General features: G+C 38.1%; 1 protein-coding gene across 1 annotated transcript in view; it reads right to left on the bottom strand.

The window, feature by feature from the left end:
• The window catches only part of LOC117505404 (tenascin-X-like), a 72,309-nt gene that overhangs the window by 43,769 nt on the left and 13,427 nt on the right, over nt 1-15,113 (bottom strand). Inside the window, exons 13-30 of the mRNA XM_034165049.1 lie at nt 14,465-14,722; nt 13,764-14,021; nt 13,017-13,274; nt 12,259-12,516; nt 11,555-11,812; nt 10,806-11,063; nt 10,105-10,362; nt 9,359-9,616; nt 8,610-8,867; nt 7,908-8,165; nt 7,150-7,407; nt 6,401-6,658; nt 5,470-5,727; nt 4,711-4,968; nt 3,975-4,232; nt 3,225-3,482; nt 2,741-2,980; nt 662-919 (exon numbers count right to left, since the gene is read on the bottom strand). Coding sequence (XP_034020940.1) covers nt 662-919; nt 2,741-2,980; nt 3,225-3,482; nt 3,975-4,232; nt 4,711-4,968; nt 5,470-5,727; nt 6,401-6,658; nt 7,150-7,407; nt 7,908-8,165; nt 8,610-8,867; nt 9,359-9,616; nt 10,105-10,362; nt 10,806-11,063; nt 11,555-11,812; nt 12,259-12,516; nt 13,017-13,274; nt 13,764-14,021; nt 14,465-14,722 — 4,626 coding nt within the window. The remainder of the gene's footprint in view (nt 1-661; nt 920-2,740; nt 2,981-3,224; nt 3,483-3,974; nt 4,233-4,710; nt 4,969-5,469; nt 5,728-6,400; nt 6,659-7,149; nt 7,408-7,907; nt 8,166-8,609; nt 8,868-9,358; nt 9,617-10,104; nt 10,363-10,805; nt 11,064-11,554; nt 11,813-12,258; nt 12,517-13,016; nt 13,275-13,763; nt 14,022-14,464; nt 14,723-15,113) is intronic.

The following is a 15,113-nucleotide window of genomic DNA, read 5'->3' as shown; positions in this document are numbered from 1 at the left end:
CACTTTTAACAGCCCCCGCGACCCGACTCCGGATAAAGCGGATCAAAATGGATGGATGTAAACTTCATCCATTAAGCAAACTTAATGCATTATGATTGAGAAAATAAGCGGCTCATAACTTTTTATGTAGACATCAAAGTAAATCGTTAGGAGAACCACCGCATTGTCCACAAAAATATGATTTAATAAACACCCAAACACAGGTGAGGTGGTTCAGACTTGAAGAGGGGGGCGTGTTCAGGTGTCTTTCATCACACATGGATCTACGCACGATCAACCCTTTTACGCATTAGTGAGTACATCATAACGTTGCTCTGAACATGGTGATGCCCAGAACATGGCCCAGATATGAGCTACATATGGGCTGTTTCGGGTTTCTCTCGGCAACCTATGAGTGATGTCACACAAGCTTTACCCAGCACATATACAGTACATGATTCAAAATCATTTGGAATACAAGGACTGTATTTTGTCATAGATTTAATTAATTAATTAATTAATTTGTTTGCCGAGTATTCATTGGCTATCTGACATCACTATCCAGAATGAATGAATTATGTCAATTAATAAGAACCCAAAGTCATAAAATCAAGTTCATAAAACACTGGCCTCAGGGAAACTACAGTGTGCATGACAACTTTTCTAAAATGCCACAACTCACCTGTGATTGCAGTGATGTTTACTCCACTGCTTCTGATGTTCTCAAACACAGCAAAGATCGTGAATGAGTATTTATTCTCAGGAGTGAGAGATGGAACTGTGAGAATTATAGGTCCAGTTCCATCTGGTACATTTATGTTTTTCTCTGAACCATCGTACTGGATTATGTAGCTGACAGTTCTGTTTCTGTTAAGCCACTGCAGAGTGATGCTGGTCTCATTTTGTCCAACTGATCTGAAGTCTTCTGCATTCAGAGGCACTGAGATGGAAACAAAGCAGCACTTTAGTTTATCAATCAACCCCATTTGGAAGACAAGCAATGTAATTTTGTCATGGAATTAATTAATTTGTTTGTTGAGTATTCATCAGCGATCTGAGCATCATTATTCTGGTTTCTGAAATATATCATTTAAGAAGAATCCATTGAACATTGAGGTTTTGTAATTACTGTTTGTCTGATCTTCATTGACTAATCATTAATGCCAATAGCAAAGATTACATGTTGACATCACATAATTTTTGTGAGGAAAAAACAGCAGTTCTTCAGTGGAAATAGTTCAAGCAGATGGGACTGCCCACACCACCAAAAGAACTTCCCTTGGTGTGCCACAGGGTTTACTGGTCAGATCACATTGTAATCGCATTCAAAATGTACAATGTATGTAAATGTTTGGGCACCACTGATGATTTCCATGGTTTTCCTTTATAAATCATTGGTTGTTTGGATCAGAAATTTCAGTTACATATATCATATAGCACACAAACATAAGCATAAATTTGGGCACCCCAACAGAAAAAAAAATACATCAATATTTAGTAGATCCTCCTTTTGCAGAAATAACAGCCTGTAAAGGCTTCCTATAGCTTCCAATGACAGTTTGGATTCTGGCTGAAGGTATTTTGGACGATTCTTTACAAAACATCTCAGGTTTGTTGGTTTGTTGCTGATTCATGAGCATTGCCAATATTCACTGGAATCCATGTGACCCTCAACTTTAACAAGATTCCCAGTGCCTGCACTGGCCACACAGCCACACAGCATGATGGAACAACCTCCAAATTTTACTGTAGGTAGCACGTGTTTTTCTTGGAATGCTGTTTTCTTTTTCAGCCATGCATACCACCCTTTCTTATGTCCAAATAACTCAATTTTAGTTTCATCAGTCAACAGCACCTTATTCCAAAATGAAGCTGGCTTGTCAAAATGTGCTTTAGCATACCTCAAGCAACACTGTTTGTGGCATGTACGCAGAAAAGGCTTCCACTGCATTACTCTCCTTTACAGCGTCTCCTTGTGAAAAGTGCACTGTATAGTTGAATGATGCAGAGACACTATCTGCAACAAGATAATGTTGTTGTTCTTTGGAGGAGGGCTGTGGGTTGACTATGACTGTTCTCACCATCCTTCGCTTCAGCATATCTGAGATTTTTTTTACCTGCCACTTCGGATGGTCTTCCAATTTAGCTTTTTGTATCCTTCCCCTAAACCATGATGTTGAACAATATTATTTTCAAGTCATTTGAGAGTCGTTTAGAGGCTCTGATGTTGCCACTCATTAGAAGAGATGCAAAGAGGAAAAACATTTGCAAATGGCCACCTTAAATACACTTTCTCATGATTGGATTCACTTGTGTAAGGAGGTCAAGGGTCAGTGAGCTTACCAAACCAATTTGGTGTTCCAATAATTAGTGCCAAATGTATTGAAATCAATAAAAGGACAAGGGTGCCCAAATTTATGCACATGCCTAATTTTGTTTAAATAATTATTGCACACTTTCTGAAAATGCCAGAAACTTCATTTCACTTCTCAAATATCAGTGTGTTCGTCTGCTATATGATATATTTAACTGAAATTTATGATCCAGACAACCAATGATTTATAAAGGGAAATCATGAGAATTATCAGGGGTGCCCAATCTTTTACATACAACTGTATCTCTGGGTTCTTCTTTTTGATGCAGATGACATTCATTTGGTGTTTCTCAGCAACAATCAGCACCACTCTTTAGTAAGAGCTTGATGAAGGACGAGGTTATTTATAATCAAAATATACATTTTTAATGAAAGCATATAACTTACCAGTCACTGCAGTAATACTTCGTCCACAGCTTTTGATGTTCTCAAATACAGTACAGAGAGTGAATGAGTATTTAGTCTCAGGAGTGAGAGCTGAAATTGTGACATTTATGAGTCCAGTTCCGCCTGATAAAATTATGGTCCTCTGTCTACCATCGTACTGGACAACATAGGTGACAGGTTTGTTTATGAGACACCACTGCAGTGTGATGCTGGTCTCATTTTGTCTGATTAATCTGAAATCTACATTCAGAGACGGAAAGAAAGCAGCACTTTAGTTTATCAATCAAACCTATTTGGAAGACAAGCAAAGGATTTTAGTCATGGAATTAATGCATTAATGTGGTTGTTTGTTGAGTATTCATCAGCTAACTGGTTTCATGAAATATGTCAGATAAGAAGAATTCATAGTCATAAAGCTCACAGAACACTGGTCTCAGAAAAATGACATTGTGCATGACAGTTTTCATGAAACACCACAACTTACCAGTGACTGCGATGATGCTCACTCCACTGCTTCTGATATTCTCAAATACAGTAAAGAGAGTGAATGAGTATGGAGTTCCAGGACTGAGAGATGAAATAGTGAGATTTACTGGTCCAACTACATCTGGTGCACTGACGTTTTTCTCTGTACCATCGTACTGGACAATATAGCTGACGGTGCTGTTTGTGTTAAACCACTGCAGAGTGATGCTCGTCTCATTTTGTCCTGTTGATCTGAAGCCTTCTGCATTCAGAGGAGCTGAGATGTAAACAAAGCAGGACTTTATTATAAAACATTGTAGAGAAAATAATATTTTTCTAAGAATTGTGGTCTTATAGCTTTTCATTAGCTTTTCCAATGGGACAGGCCTGATTTAATTATTTATGTCTATGAGGAAGAAGAGGCAAATAATGCTCATGGAGTAAAACATGAGATGCTTGAGGTGTAAAATGAATGAATGAAATTATTCCATGCACACAGAATCACCTACACCACCACAACACATTCCAGTGGTATACCACAGGACATGCTTCTTGGTCCGCATACAGTAAGTGTTGTCAAAATTTAAGTCAGATTTTATCATTTTGATGCAGATGATACAGTTGTCATTTACTATATAAATAATGCATTACTTTCTTTCTAAGAAGGTGCCCATTAAATTTTTTTCAGTGACCTTGTTTAGAAATCAGTGAAGGAAAATGTCAAAAGCTACAATGTGTATGACTATTTACATGAAATGCCACAACGTACCAGTGACTGCAATGATGCTGACTCCACCGATTCTTATGTTCTCAAATACAGTAAAGAGAGTGAATAAGTATGCAGTTCCAGGACTGAGAGATGAAACAGTGAGATTTACTGGTCCAAATCCCTCTGGTGCGCTGACATTTTTCTCTGTACCATCGTACTGGACAATATAGCTGACCAAGCCATTCGTGTGAAGCCACTGCAGAGTGATGCTCATCTCATTTTGTCCTTTTGGTCTGAAGCCTTGTAGATCCCCAGGAGCTGAGATGGACACAGGCAGTAATTTACTATACAGTTTTTTGGAAATAAATGTGATATTATGTAACTTTTCATCAGCTATTTCAATGTAGCAGTCCTGGTTTAATTATTTATTGGCTGTGAGAAAGATGATATTCATGAAATAATGTTGATGGAATAAAAATATAAGATGGCTGCAAATTAAAAACAAAGTTTAGTGAAATGATTCCATGCACACAAAGCCACCCACACCTACTTTAAACATTCTTGTGACGTACCACAGGGCATGCTTCTTGGACCACAAAAAGTAAATGTTGAAATAATTTGTCAGGTTTTTTCTTTTTATGCAGATGATGCAGGTGCCATTTGCTATTTGCACAATGTTTCCCTTTCTCTGGAAGAAGATGCCTACTGCATTCTTCAGTGATCCTACTTTGAACTTGAAGGAAAATGTCAAAATCTACAATGTGCATGACTGTTTTCATGAAACTCCACGACGTACCAGTGACTGCAATGATGCTTTCGCCCCTGCTTCTTATGTTCTCAAATACAGTAAAGAGAGTGAATGAGTATGCAGTTCCAGGAGTGAGAGATGAAACGGTGAGATTTACTGGTCCAACTCCGTCTGGTGCACTGACGTTTTTCTCTGTACCATCATACTGGACAATGAAGCTGACCGTGCTGTTTGTGTGAAGCCACTGCAGAGTGATGCTCGTCTCATTTTGTCTTGTTGATCTGAAGCCTTCTGCATTCAGAGGAGCTGAGATGGAAACAAAGCAGGACTTTATTATACAACATTGCAGGGAAAATAATGTTATTCTAAGTCCTGTTGTTTTTCAACTTTTCATTAGCTTTTCCATTGTCACAGGCCTGGTTTAATGATTGATATCAAGGAGGAGGAAGGCATTCATGAAATAATGCTCATGGAGTAAAAACATGAGATGGCTGAGTTGTAAAATGAATGAATGAATGAAATTATTCCATGCACACAGAATCACCCACACCATCATAAAACATTCCAGTGGTATGCCACAGAGTATGCTTCTTGGACCACATGCAGTTAGTGTTGTCACAATTTAAGTCAGGTTTTATCATTTTTAAGCAGATGATACAGTTGTCATTTACTATATGCATAATGCATTACTGTCTTTGTAAGAAGGTGCCCATTACATTCTTCAGTGACCTTGTCTGGAGCTTAGGGAAAGGAAAATGTCAAAAACTACAATGTGCATGACTATTTTCATGAAATGCCACAACTTACCAGTGATTGCAATGATGCTTACTCCACTACTACTTATGTTCTCAAATACAGCAAAGAGAGTGAATACGTATGCAGTTCCAGGACTGAGAGATGAAACGGTGAGATTTACTGGTCCAATTCCCTCTGGTGCACTGACGATTTTCTCTGTACCATCGTACTGGACAATGTAGCTGACCATGCTGTTGCTGTGAAGCCACTGCAGAGTGACGCTCGTCTCATTTTGTCCTGTTGATCTGAATTCTTCTGCATTCAGAGGAGCTGAGATGGAAACAAAGCAGGACTTTATTATACAACATTGTAGGGAAAATAATGTTATTCTAAGTCCTGTTGTTTTCAGCTTTTCATAAGCTTTTCCAATGTGACAGGCCTGGTTTAATTATTATTATTATTATTATTATTATTAAGAAAATGCCTACTACATTCTTCAGTGATCCTATTTTGAACTGGAAAATGTTAAAATCCACAATGTGCATGACTGTTTTCATGAAACTCCACGACGTACCAGTGACTGCAATGATGCTTTCTCCCCTGCTTCTTATGTTCTCAAATACAGTAAAGAGAGTGAATGAGTATGCAGTTCATGCAGAAGATATTCATGAAATAATGCTCATGGAGTATAAACATGAGATGCCTTAGTTGTAAAATGAATGAATGAAATTATTCCATGCACATAGAATCACCCACACCATCTTAAAACATTCTAGTGGTATACCACAGGGCATGCTTCTAAGTAAGTGTTGTCAAAATTTAAGTCAGGTTTTATCATTTTTAAGCAGATGATACAGTTGTCATTTACTATATGCATAATGCATTACTGTCTTTGTGAGAAGGTGCCCATTACATTCTTCAGTGACCTTGTTTAGAACTGAGGGAAGGAAAATCTCAAAAACTACAATGTGCATGACTATTTTCATGAAACGTCACAACGTACCAGTGACTGCAATGATGCTTTGTCCCCTGCTTCTTATGTTCTTAAATACAGTGAAGAGAGTGAATGAGTATGCAGTTCCAGGAGTGAGAGATGAAACTGTGAGATTTACTGGTCCAACTCCCTCTGGTGCACTGACGCTTTTCTCTGTACCATCGTACTGGACAATGTAGTTGACTGTGATGTTTGTGTGAAGCCACTGCAGAGTGATGCTGGTCTCATTTTGTCCTGTTGATCTGAAGCCTTCTGCATTCAGAGGAGCTGAGAGTGAAACAAAGCAGGACTTTATTATACAAAATTGTCGAGAAAATAATGTTATTCTAAGTCGTGTTGTTTTCAACTTTTCATTAACTTTTCCATTGTCACAGGCCTGGTTTAATTCTTGATATCTAGGAGAAAGAAGATATTCATGAAATAATGCTCATGGAGTAAAAACATGAGATGGCTTAGTTGTAAAATGAATGAATGAAATTATTCCATGCACACAGAATCACCCACACCATCATAAAACATTCCAGTAGTATACCACAGGGCATGCTTCTTGGACCACATACAGTGTTGTCAAAATTTAAGTCAGGTTTTATCATTTTTAAGGAGATGATACAGTTGTCATTTACTATATGCATAATGCATTACTGTCTTTGTGAGAAGGTGCCCATTACATTCTTCAGTGACCTTGTTTAAAACTTAGGGAAGGAAAATGTCAAAAACTACAATGTGCATGACTATTTTCATGAAATGTCACAACTTACCAGTGACTGCAATGATGCTTACTCCTCTACTTCTTATGTTCTCAAATACAGTGAAGAGAGTGAATAAGTATGCAGTTCCAGGACTGAGAGATGAAACGGTGAGATTTACTGGTCCAATTCCCTCTGGTGCACTGACGATTTTCTCTGTACCATCGTACTGGACAATGTAGCTGACCATGCTGTTTGTGTTAAGCCACTGCAGAATGATGCTCGCCTCATTTTGTCCTGTTGATCTAAAGCCTTCTGGATTCCCAGGAGCTGTGATGGACGCAGGCAGTATTTTACAATATTGTTGGGAAAATTCCACATTTTTTGGAAATACGCATGTTGTTTTACTGCTTTTCATTGGCTATTTCAATGTGACAGCTCTGGTTTAATTATTGATGCCTGTGAGTCAGATGATATTCATGATATAATGTTCACAGAATAAAACATAACATGGCTGATTTGTAAATTAACGACAGAGATTACAGAAATCATTTCATGCACACAGAACCACCAACACCCACATAAAACATTCTTGTGATGTACCACAGGCCATCCTTCTTGGACCACATATATTAACTGTTGTAAAAATGCAAGTCAGATTTTTTTTGTTTTATGCAGATGATGCAGGTGTCATTTGCTATTTACACAATGTTTCTCTTTCTCTGTAAGAAGATGCCTACTGCATTCTTTAATGATCCTATTTTGAACTTGAAAGAAAATGTCAAAATCTACAATGTGCATGACTGTTTTCATGAAACTCCACGACGTACCAGTGACTGCAATGATGCTTTCTCCCCTGCTTCTTATGTTCTCAAATACAGTAAAGAGAGTGAATGAGTATGCAGTTCCAGGAGTGAGAGATGAAACTGTGAGATTTACTGGTCCAACTCCCTCTGGTGCACTGACGATTTTCTCTGTACCATCGTACTGGACAATGTAGCTGACCATGCTGTTGCTGTGAAGCCACTGCAGAGTGACGCTCGTCTCATTTTGTCCTGTTGATCTGAATTCTTCTGCATTCACAGGAGCTGAGATGGAAACAAAGCAGGACTTTATTATACAACATTGTAGGGAAAATAATGTTATTCTAAGTCCTGTTGTTTTCAGCTTTTCATAAGCTTTTCCAATGTGACAGGCCTGGTTTAATTATTGATATCTAGGAGTAAGAAGATATTCATGAAATAAAGCTCATGGAGTAAAAAAAAATCACCCACACCATCATAAAACATTCCAGTGGTATACTACAGGGCATGCTTCTTGGACCACATACAGTAAGTGTTGTTGAAATTTAAGTCAGGTTTTATCATTTTTAAGCAGATGATACAGTTGTCATTTACTATATGCATAATGCATTACTGTCTTTGTGAGAAGGTGCCCATTACATTCTTCAGTGACCTTGTTTAAAACTTAGGGAAGGAAAATGTCAAAAACTACAATGTGCATGACTATTTTCATGAAATTCCAGAACTTACCAGTGACTGCAATGATGCTTTCTCCACTACTTTGTCTGTTCTTAAATACAGCTAAGAGAGTGAATGAGTATGCAGTTCCAGGACTGAGAGATGAAACGGTGAGATTTACTGGTCCAACTCCCTCTGGTGCACTGACGTTTTTCTCTGTACCATCGTACTGGACAGTGTAGCTGTCCGTGCTGTTGCTGTGAAGCCACTGCAGAGTGACGCTCGTCTCAGTTTGTCCTGTTGATCTGAAGCCTTCTGCATTCAGAGGAGCTGAGATGGAAACAAAGCAGGACTTGATTATACAACATTGTAGGGAAAATAATGTTATTCTAAGTCCTGTTGTTTTCAGCTTTTCATTAGCTTTTCCAATGTGACAGGCCTGGTTTAATTATTGATATCTAGGAGAAAGAAGATATTCATGAAATAATGCTCATGGAGTAAAAACATGAGATGGCTTAGTTGTAAAATGAATGAATGAAATTATTCCATGCACACAGAATCACCCACACCATCATAAAACATTCCAGTAGTATACCACAGGGCATGCTTCTTGGACCACATACAGTGTTGTCAAAATTTAAGTCAGGTTTTATCATTTTTAAGGAGATGATACAGTTGTCATTTACTATATGCATAATGCATTACTGTCTTTGTGAGAAGGTGCCCATTACATTCTTCAGTGACCTTGTTTAAAACTTAGGGAAGGAAAATGTCAAAAACTACAATGTGCATGCCTATTTTCATGAAACTCCACGACATACCAGTGACTGTAATGATGCTTTCTCCCCTGCTTCTTATGTTCTCAAATACAGTAAAGAGACTGAATGAGTATGCAGTTCCAGGAGTGAGAGATGAAACTGTGAGATTTACTGGTCCAACTCCCTCTGGTGCACTGACAATTTTCTCTGTACCATCGTACTGGACAATATAGCTGACCGTGCTGTTGCTGTGAAGCCACTGCAGAGTGATGCTCGTCTCATTTTGTCCTGTTGATCTGAAGCCTTCTGCATTCAGAGGAGCTGAGATGGAAACAAAGCAGGACTTTATTATACAACATTGTAGGGAAAATATTGTTATTCTAAGTCCTGTTGTTTTCAACTTTTCATTAGCTTTTCCAATGTGACAGGCCTGGTTTAATTCTTGATATCTCGGAGAAAGAAGATATTCATGAAATAATGTTGCCTAATAATGAGATGCCTGAGTTGTAAAATTAATGAATGAAATTATTCCATGCACACAGAATCACCCACACCATCATAAAACATTCCAGTGGTATACCACAGGGCATGCTTCTTGGATCACATACAGTAAGTGTTGTCAAAATTTAATCAGGTTTATCATTTTTAAGCAGATGATACAGTTGTCATTTACTATATGCATAATGCATTACTGTCTTTGTAAGAAGGTGCCCATTACATTCTTCAGTGACCTTGTCTGGAGCTTAGGGAAAGGAAAATGTCAAAAACTACAATGTGCATGACTATTTTCATGAAATGCCACAACTTACCAGTGATTGCAATGATGCTTACTCCACTACTACTTATGTTCTCAAATACAGCAAAGAGAGTGAATACGTATGCAGTTCCAGGACTGAGAGATGAAACGGTGAGATTTACTGGTCCAATTCCCTCTGGTGCACTGACGATTTTCTCTGTACCATCGTACTGGACAATGTAGCTGACCATGCTGTTGCTGTGAAGCCACTGCAGAGTGACGCTCGTCTCATTTTGTCCTGTTGATCTGAATTCTTCTGCATTCAGAGGAGCTGAGATGGAAACAAAGCAGGACTTTATTATACAACATTGTAGGGAAAATAATGTTATTCTAAGTCCTGTTGTTTTCAGCTTTTCATAAGCTTTTCCAATGTGACAGGCCTGGTTTAATTATTGATATCTAGGAGAAAGAAGATATTCATGAAATAAAGCTCATGGAGTAAAAAAAATCACCCACACCATCATAAAACATTCCAGTGGTATACTACAGGGCATGCTTCTTGGACCACATACAGTAAGTGTTGTTGAAATTTAAGTCAGGTTTTATCATTTTTAAGCAGATGATACAGTTGTCATTTACTATATGCATAATGCATTACTGTCTTTGTGAGAAGGTGCCCATTACATTCTTCAGTGACCTTGTTTAAAACTTAGGGAAGGAAAATGTCAAAAACTACAATGTGCATGACTATTTTCATGAAATGCCACAACTTACCAGTGACTGCAATGATGCTTTCTGCACTACTTCGTCTGTTCTCAAATACAGCTAAGAGAGTGAATGAGTATGCAGTTCCAGGACTGAGAGATGAAATGATGAGATTTACTGGTCCAACTCCCTCTGGTGCACTGACGTTTTTCTCTGTACCATCGTACTGGACAATGTAGCTGAAAGTGTTGTTGCTGTGAAGCCACTGCAGAGTGACGCTCGTCTCATTTTGTCCTGTTGATCTGAAGCCTTCTGCATTCAGAGGAGCTGAGATGGAAACAAAGCAGGACTTGACTATACAACATTGTAGGGAAAATAATGTTATTCTAAGTCCTGTTGTTTTCAGCTTTTCATTAGCTTTTCCAATGTGACAGGCCTGGTTTAATTATTGATATCTAGGAGAAAGAAGATATTCATGAAATAATGCTCATGGAGTAAAAACATGAGATGGCTTAGTTGTAAAATGAATGAATGAAATTATTCCATGCACACAGAATCACCCACACCATCATAAAACATTCCAGTAGTATACCACAGGGCATGCTTCTTGGACCACATACAGTGTTGTCAAAATTTAAGTCAGGTTTTATCATTTTTAAGGAGATGATACAGTTGTCATTTACTATATGCATAATGCATTACTGTCTTTGTGAGAAGGTGCCCATTACATTCTTCAGTGACCTTGTTTAAAACTTAGGGAAGGAAAATGTCAAAAACTACAATGTGCATGCCTATTTTCATGAAATGCCACAACTTACCAGTGACTGCAATGATGCTTACTCCACTACTTCTTATGTTCTCAAATACAGCAAAGAGAGTGTATAAGTATGCAGTTCCAGGACTGAGAGATGAAACTGTGAGATTTACTGGTCCAATTCCCTCTGGTGCACTGACGATTTTCTCTGTACCATCGTACTGGACAATGTAGCTGACCATGCTGTTGCTGTGAAGCCACTGCAGAGTGACACTCGTCTCATTTTGTCCTGTTGATCTGAATTCTTCTGCATTCAGAGGAGCTGAGATGGAAACAAAGCAGGACTTTATTATACAACATTGTAGGGAAAATAATGTTATTCTAAGTCCTGTTGTTTTCAGCTTTTCATAAGCTTTTCCAATGTGACAGGCCTGGTTTAATTATTGATATCTAGGAGAAAGAAGATATTCATGAAATAAAGCTCATGGAGTAAAAAAAAAAAATCACCCACACCATCATAAAACATTCCAGTAGTATACCACAGGGCATGCTTCTTGGACCACATACAGTAAGTGTTGTCAAAATTTAAGTCAGGTTTTATCATTTTAAGCAGATGATACAATTGTCATTTACAATATGCATAATGCATTACTGTCTTTGTGAGAAGGTGCCCATTACATTCTTCAGTGACCTTGTTTAAAACTTATGGAAGGAAAATGTCAAAAACTACAATGTGCATGACTATTTTCATGAAATGTCACAACTTACCAGTGACTGCAATGATGCTTACTCCTCTACTTCTTATGTTCTCAAATACAGTGAAGAGAGTGAATAAGTATGCAGTTCCAGGACTGAGAGATGAAACGGTGAGATTTACTGGTCCAATTCCCTCTGGTGCACTGACGATTTTCTCTGTACCATCATACTGGACAATGTAGCTGACCGTGCTGTTTGTGTTAAGCCACTGCAGAATGATGCTCGTCTCATTTTGTCCTGTTGATCTAAAGCCTTCTGGATTCCCAGGAGCTGTGATGGATGCAGGCAGTATTTTACAATATTGTTGGGAAAATTCCACATTTTTTGGAAATACGCATGTTGTTTTACTGCTTTTCATTGGCTATTTCAATGTGACAGCTCTGGTTTAATTATTGATGCCTGTGAGTCAGATGATATTCATGATATAATGTTCACGGAATAAAAATATAACATGGCTGATTTGTAAATTAATGACAGATTATAGAAATGATTTCATGCACACAGAACCACCAACACCCACATAAAACATTCTTGTGATGTACCACAGGCCATCCTTCTTGAACCACATATATTAACTGTTGTAAAAATGCAAGTCAGATTTTTTTTTGTTTTATGCAGATGATGCAGGTATCATTTGCTATTTACACAATGTTTCTCTTTCTCTGTAAGAAGACGCCTACTGGATTCTTTAATGATCCTATTTTGAGCTTGAACGAAAATGTTAAAATCTATAATGTGCATGACTGTTTTCATGAAACTCCACGACATACCAGTGACTGTAATGATGCTTTCTCCCCTGCTTCTTATGTTCTCAAATACAGTAAAGAGAGTGAATGAGTATGCAGTTCCAGGAGTGAGAGATGAAACTGTGAGATTTACTGGTCCAACTCCCTCTGGTGCACTGACAATTTTCTCTGTACCATCGTACTGGACAATATAGCTGACCGTGCTGTTGCTGTGAAGCCACTGCAGAGTGATGCTCGTCTCATTTTGTCCTGTTGATCTGAAGCCTTCTGCATTCAGAGGAGCTGAGATGGAAACAAAGCAGGACTTTATTATACAACATTGTAGGGAAAATATTGTTATTCTAAGTCCTGTTGTTTTCAACTTTTCATTAGCTTTTCCAATGTGACAGGCCTGGTTTAATTCTTGATATCTCGGAGAAAGAAGATATTCATGAAATAATGTTGCCTAATAATGAGATGCCTGAGTTGTAAAATTAATGAATGAAATTATTCCATGCACACAGAATCACCCACACCATCATAAAACATTCCAGTGGTATACCACAGGGCATGCTTCTTGGATCACATACAGTAAGTGTTGTCAAAATTTAATCAGGTTTTATCATTTTTAAGCAGATGATACAGTTGTCATTTACTATATACATAATGCATTACTGTCTTTGTAAGAAGGTGCCCATTACATTCTTCAGTGACCTTGTCTGGAGCTTAGGGAAAGGAAAATGTCAAAAACTACAATGTGCATGACTATTTTCATGAAATGCCACAACTTACCAGTGATTGCAATGATGCTTACTCCACTACTACTTATGTTCTCAAATACAGCAAAGAGAGTGAATACGTATGCAGTTCCAGAACTGAGAGATGAAACGGTGAGATTTACTGGTCCAATTCCCTCTGGTGCACTGACGATTTTCTCTGTACCATCGTACTGGACAATGTAGCTGACCATGCTGTTGCTGTGAAGCCACTGCAGAGTGACGCTCGTCTCATTTTGTCCTGTTGATCTGAATTCTTCTGCATTCAGAGGAGCTGAGATGGAAACAAAGCAGGACTTTATTATACAACATTGTAGGGAAAATAATGTTATTCTAAGTCCTGTTGTTTTCAGCTTTTCATAAGCTTTTCCAATGTGACAGGCCTGGTATAATGATTGATATCTAGGAGAAAGAAGATATTCATGAAATAAAGCTCATGGAGTAAAAAAAATCACCCACACCATCATAAAACATTCCAGTGGTATACTACAGGGCATGCTTCTTGGACCACATACAGTAAGTGTTGTTGAAATTTAAGTCAGGTTTTATCATTTTTAAGCAGATGATACAGTTGTCATTTACTATATGCATAATGCATTACTGTCTTTGTGAGAAGGTGCCCATTACATTCTTCAGTGACCTTGTTTAAAACTTAGGGAAGGAAAATGTCAAAAACTACAATGTGCATGACTATTTTCATGAAATGCCACAACTTACCAGTGACTGCAATGATGCTTTCTGCACTACTTCGTCTGTTCTCAAATACAGCTAAGAGAGTGAATGAGTATGCAGTTCCAGGACTGAGAGATGAAATGATGAGATTTACTGGTCCAACTCCCTCTGGTGCACTGACGTTTTTCTCTGTACCATCGTACTGGACAATGTAGCTGAAAGTGTTGTTGCTGTGAAGCCACTGCAGAGTGACGCTCGTCTCATTTTGTCCTGTTGATCTGAAGCCTTCTGCATTCAAAGGAGCTGAGATGGAAACAAAGCAGGACTTGACTATACAACATTGTAGGGAAAATAATGTTATTCTAAGTCCTGTTGTTTTCAGCTTTTCATTAGCTTTTCCAATGTGACAGGCCTGGTTTAATTATTGATATCTAGGAGAAAGAAGATATTCATGAAATAATGCTCATGGAGTAAAAACATGAGATGGCTTAGTTGTAAAATGAATGAATGAAATTATTCCATGCACACAGAATCACCCACACCATCATAAAACATTCCAGTAGTATACCACAGGGCATGCTTCTTGGACCACATACAGTGTTGTCAAAATTTAAGTCAGGTTTTATCATTTTTAAGGAGATGATACAGTTGTCATTTACTATATGCATAATGCATTACTGTCTTTGTGAGAAGG

This window comes from Thalassophryne amazonica, chromosome 23 (genome assembly GCF_902500255.1).
Source record: "Thalassophryne amazonica chromosome 23, fThaAma1.1, whole genome shotgun sequence".
NCBI classification, from domain to species: Eukaryota; Metazoa; Chordata; class Actinopteri; order Batrachoidiformes; family Batrachoididae; genus Thalassophryne; species Thalassophryne amazonica.
Note: the sequence above shows the minus strand (reverse complement) of the source record. Positions and strands in the feature narration are given on the sequence as shown.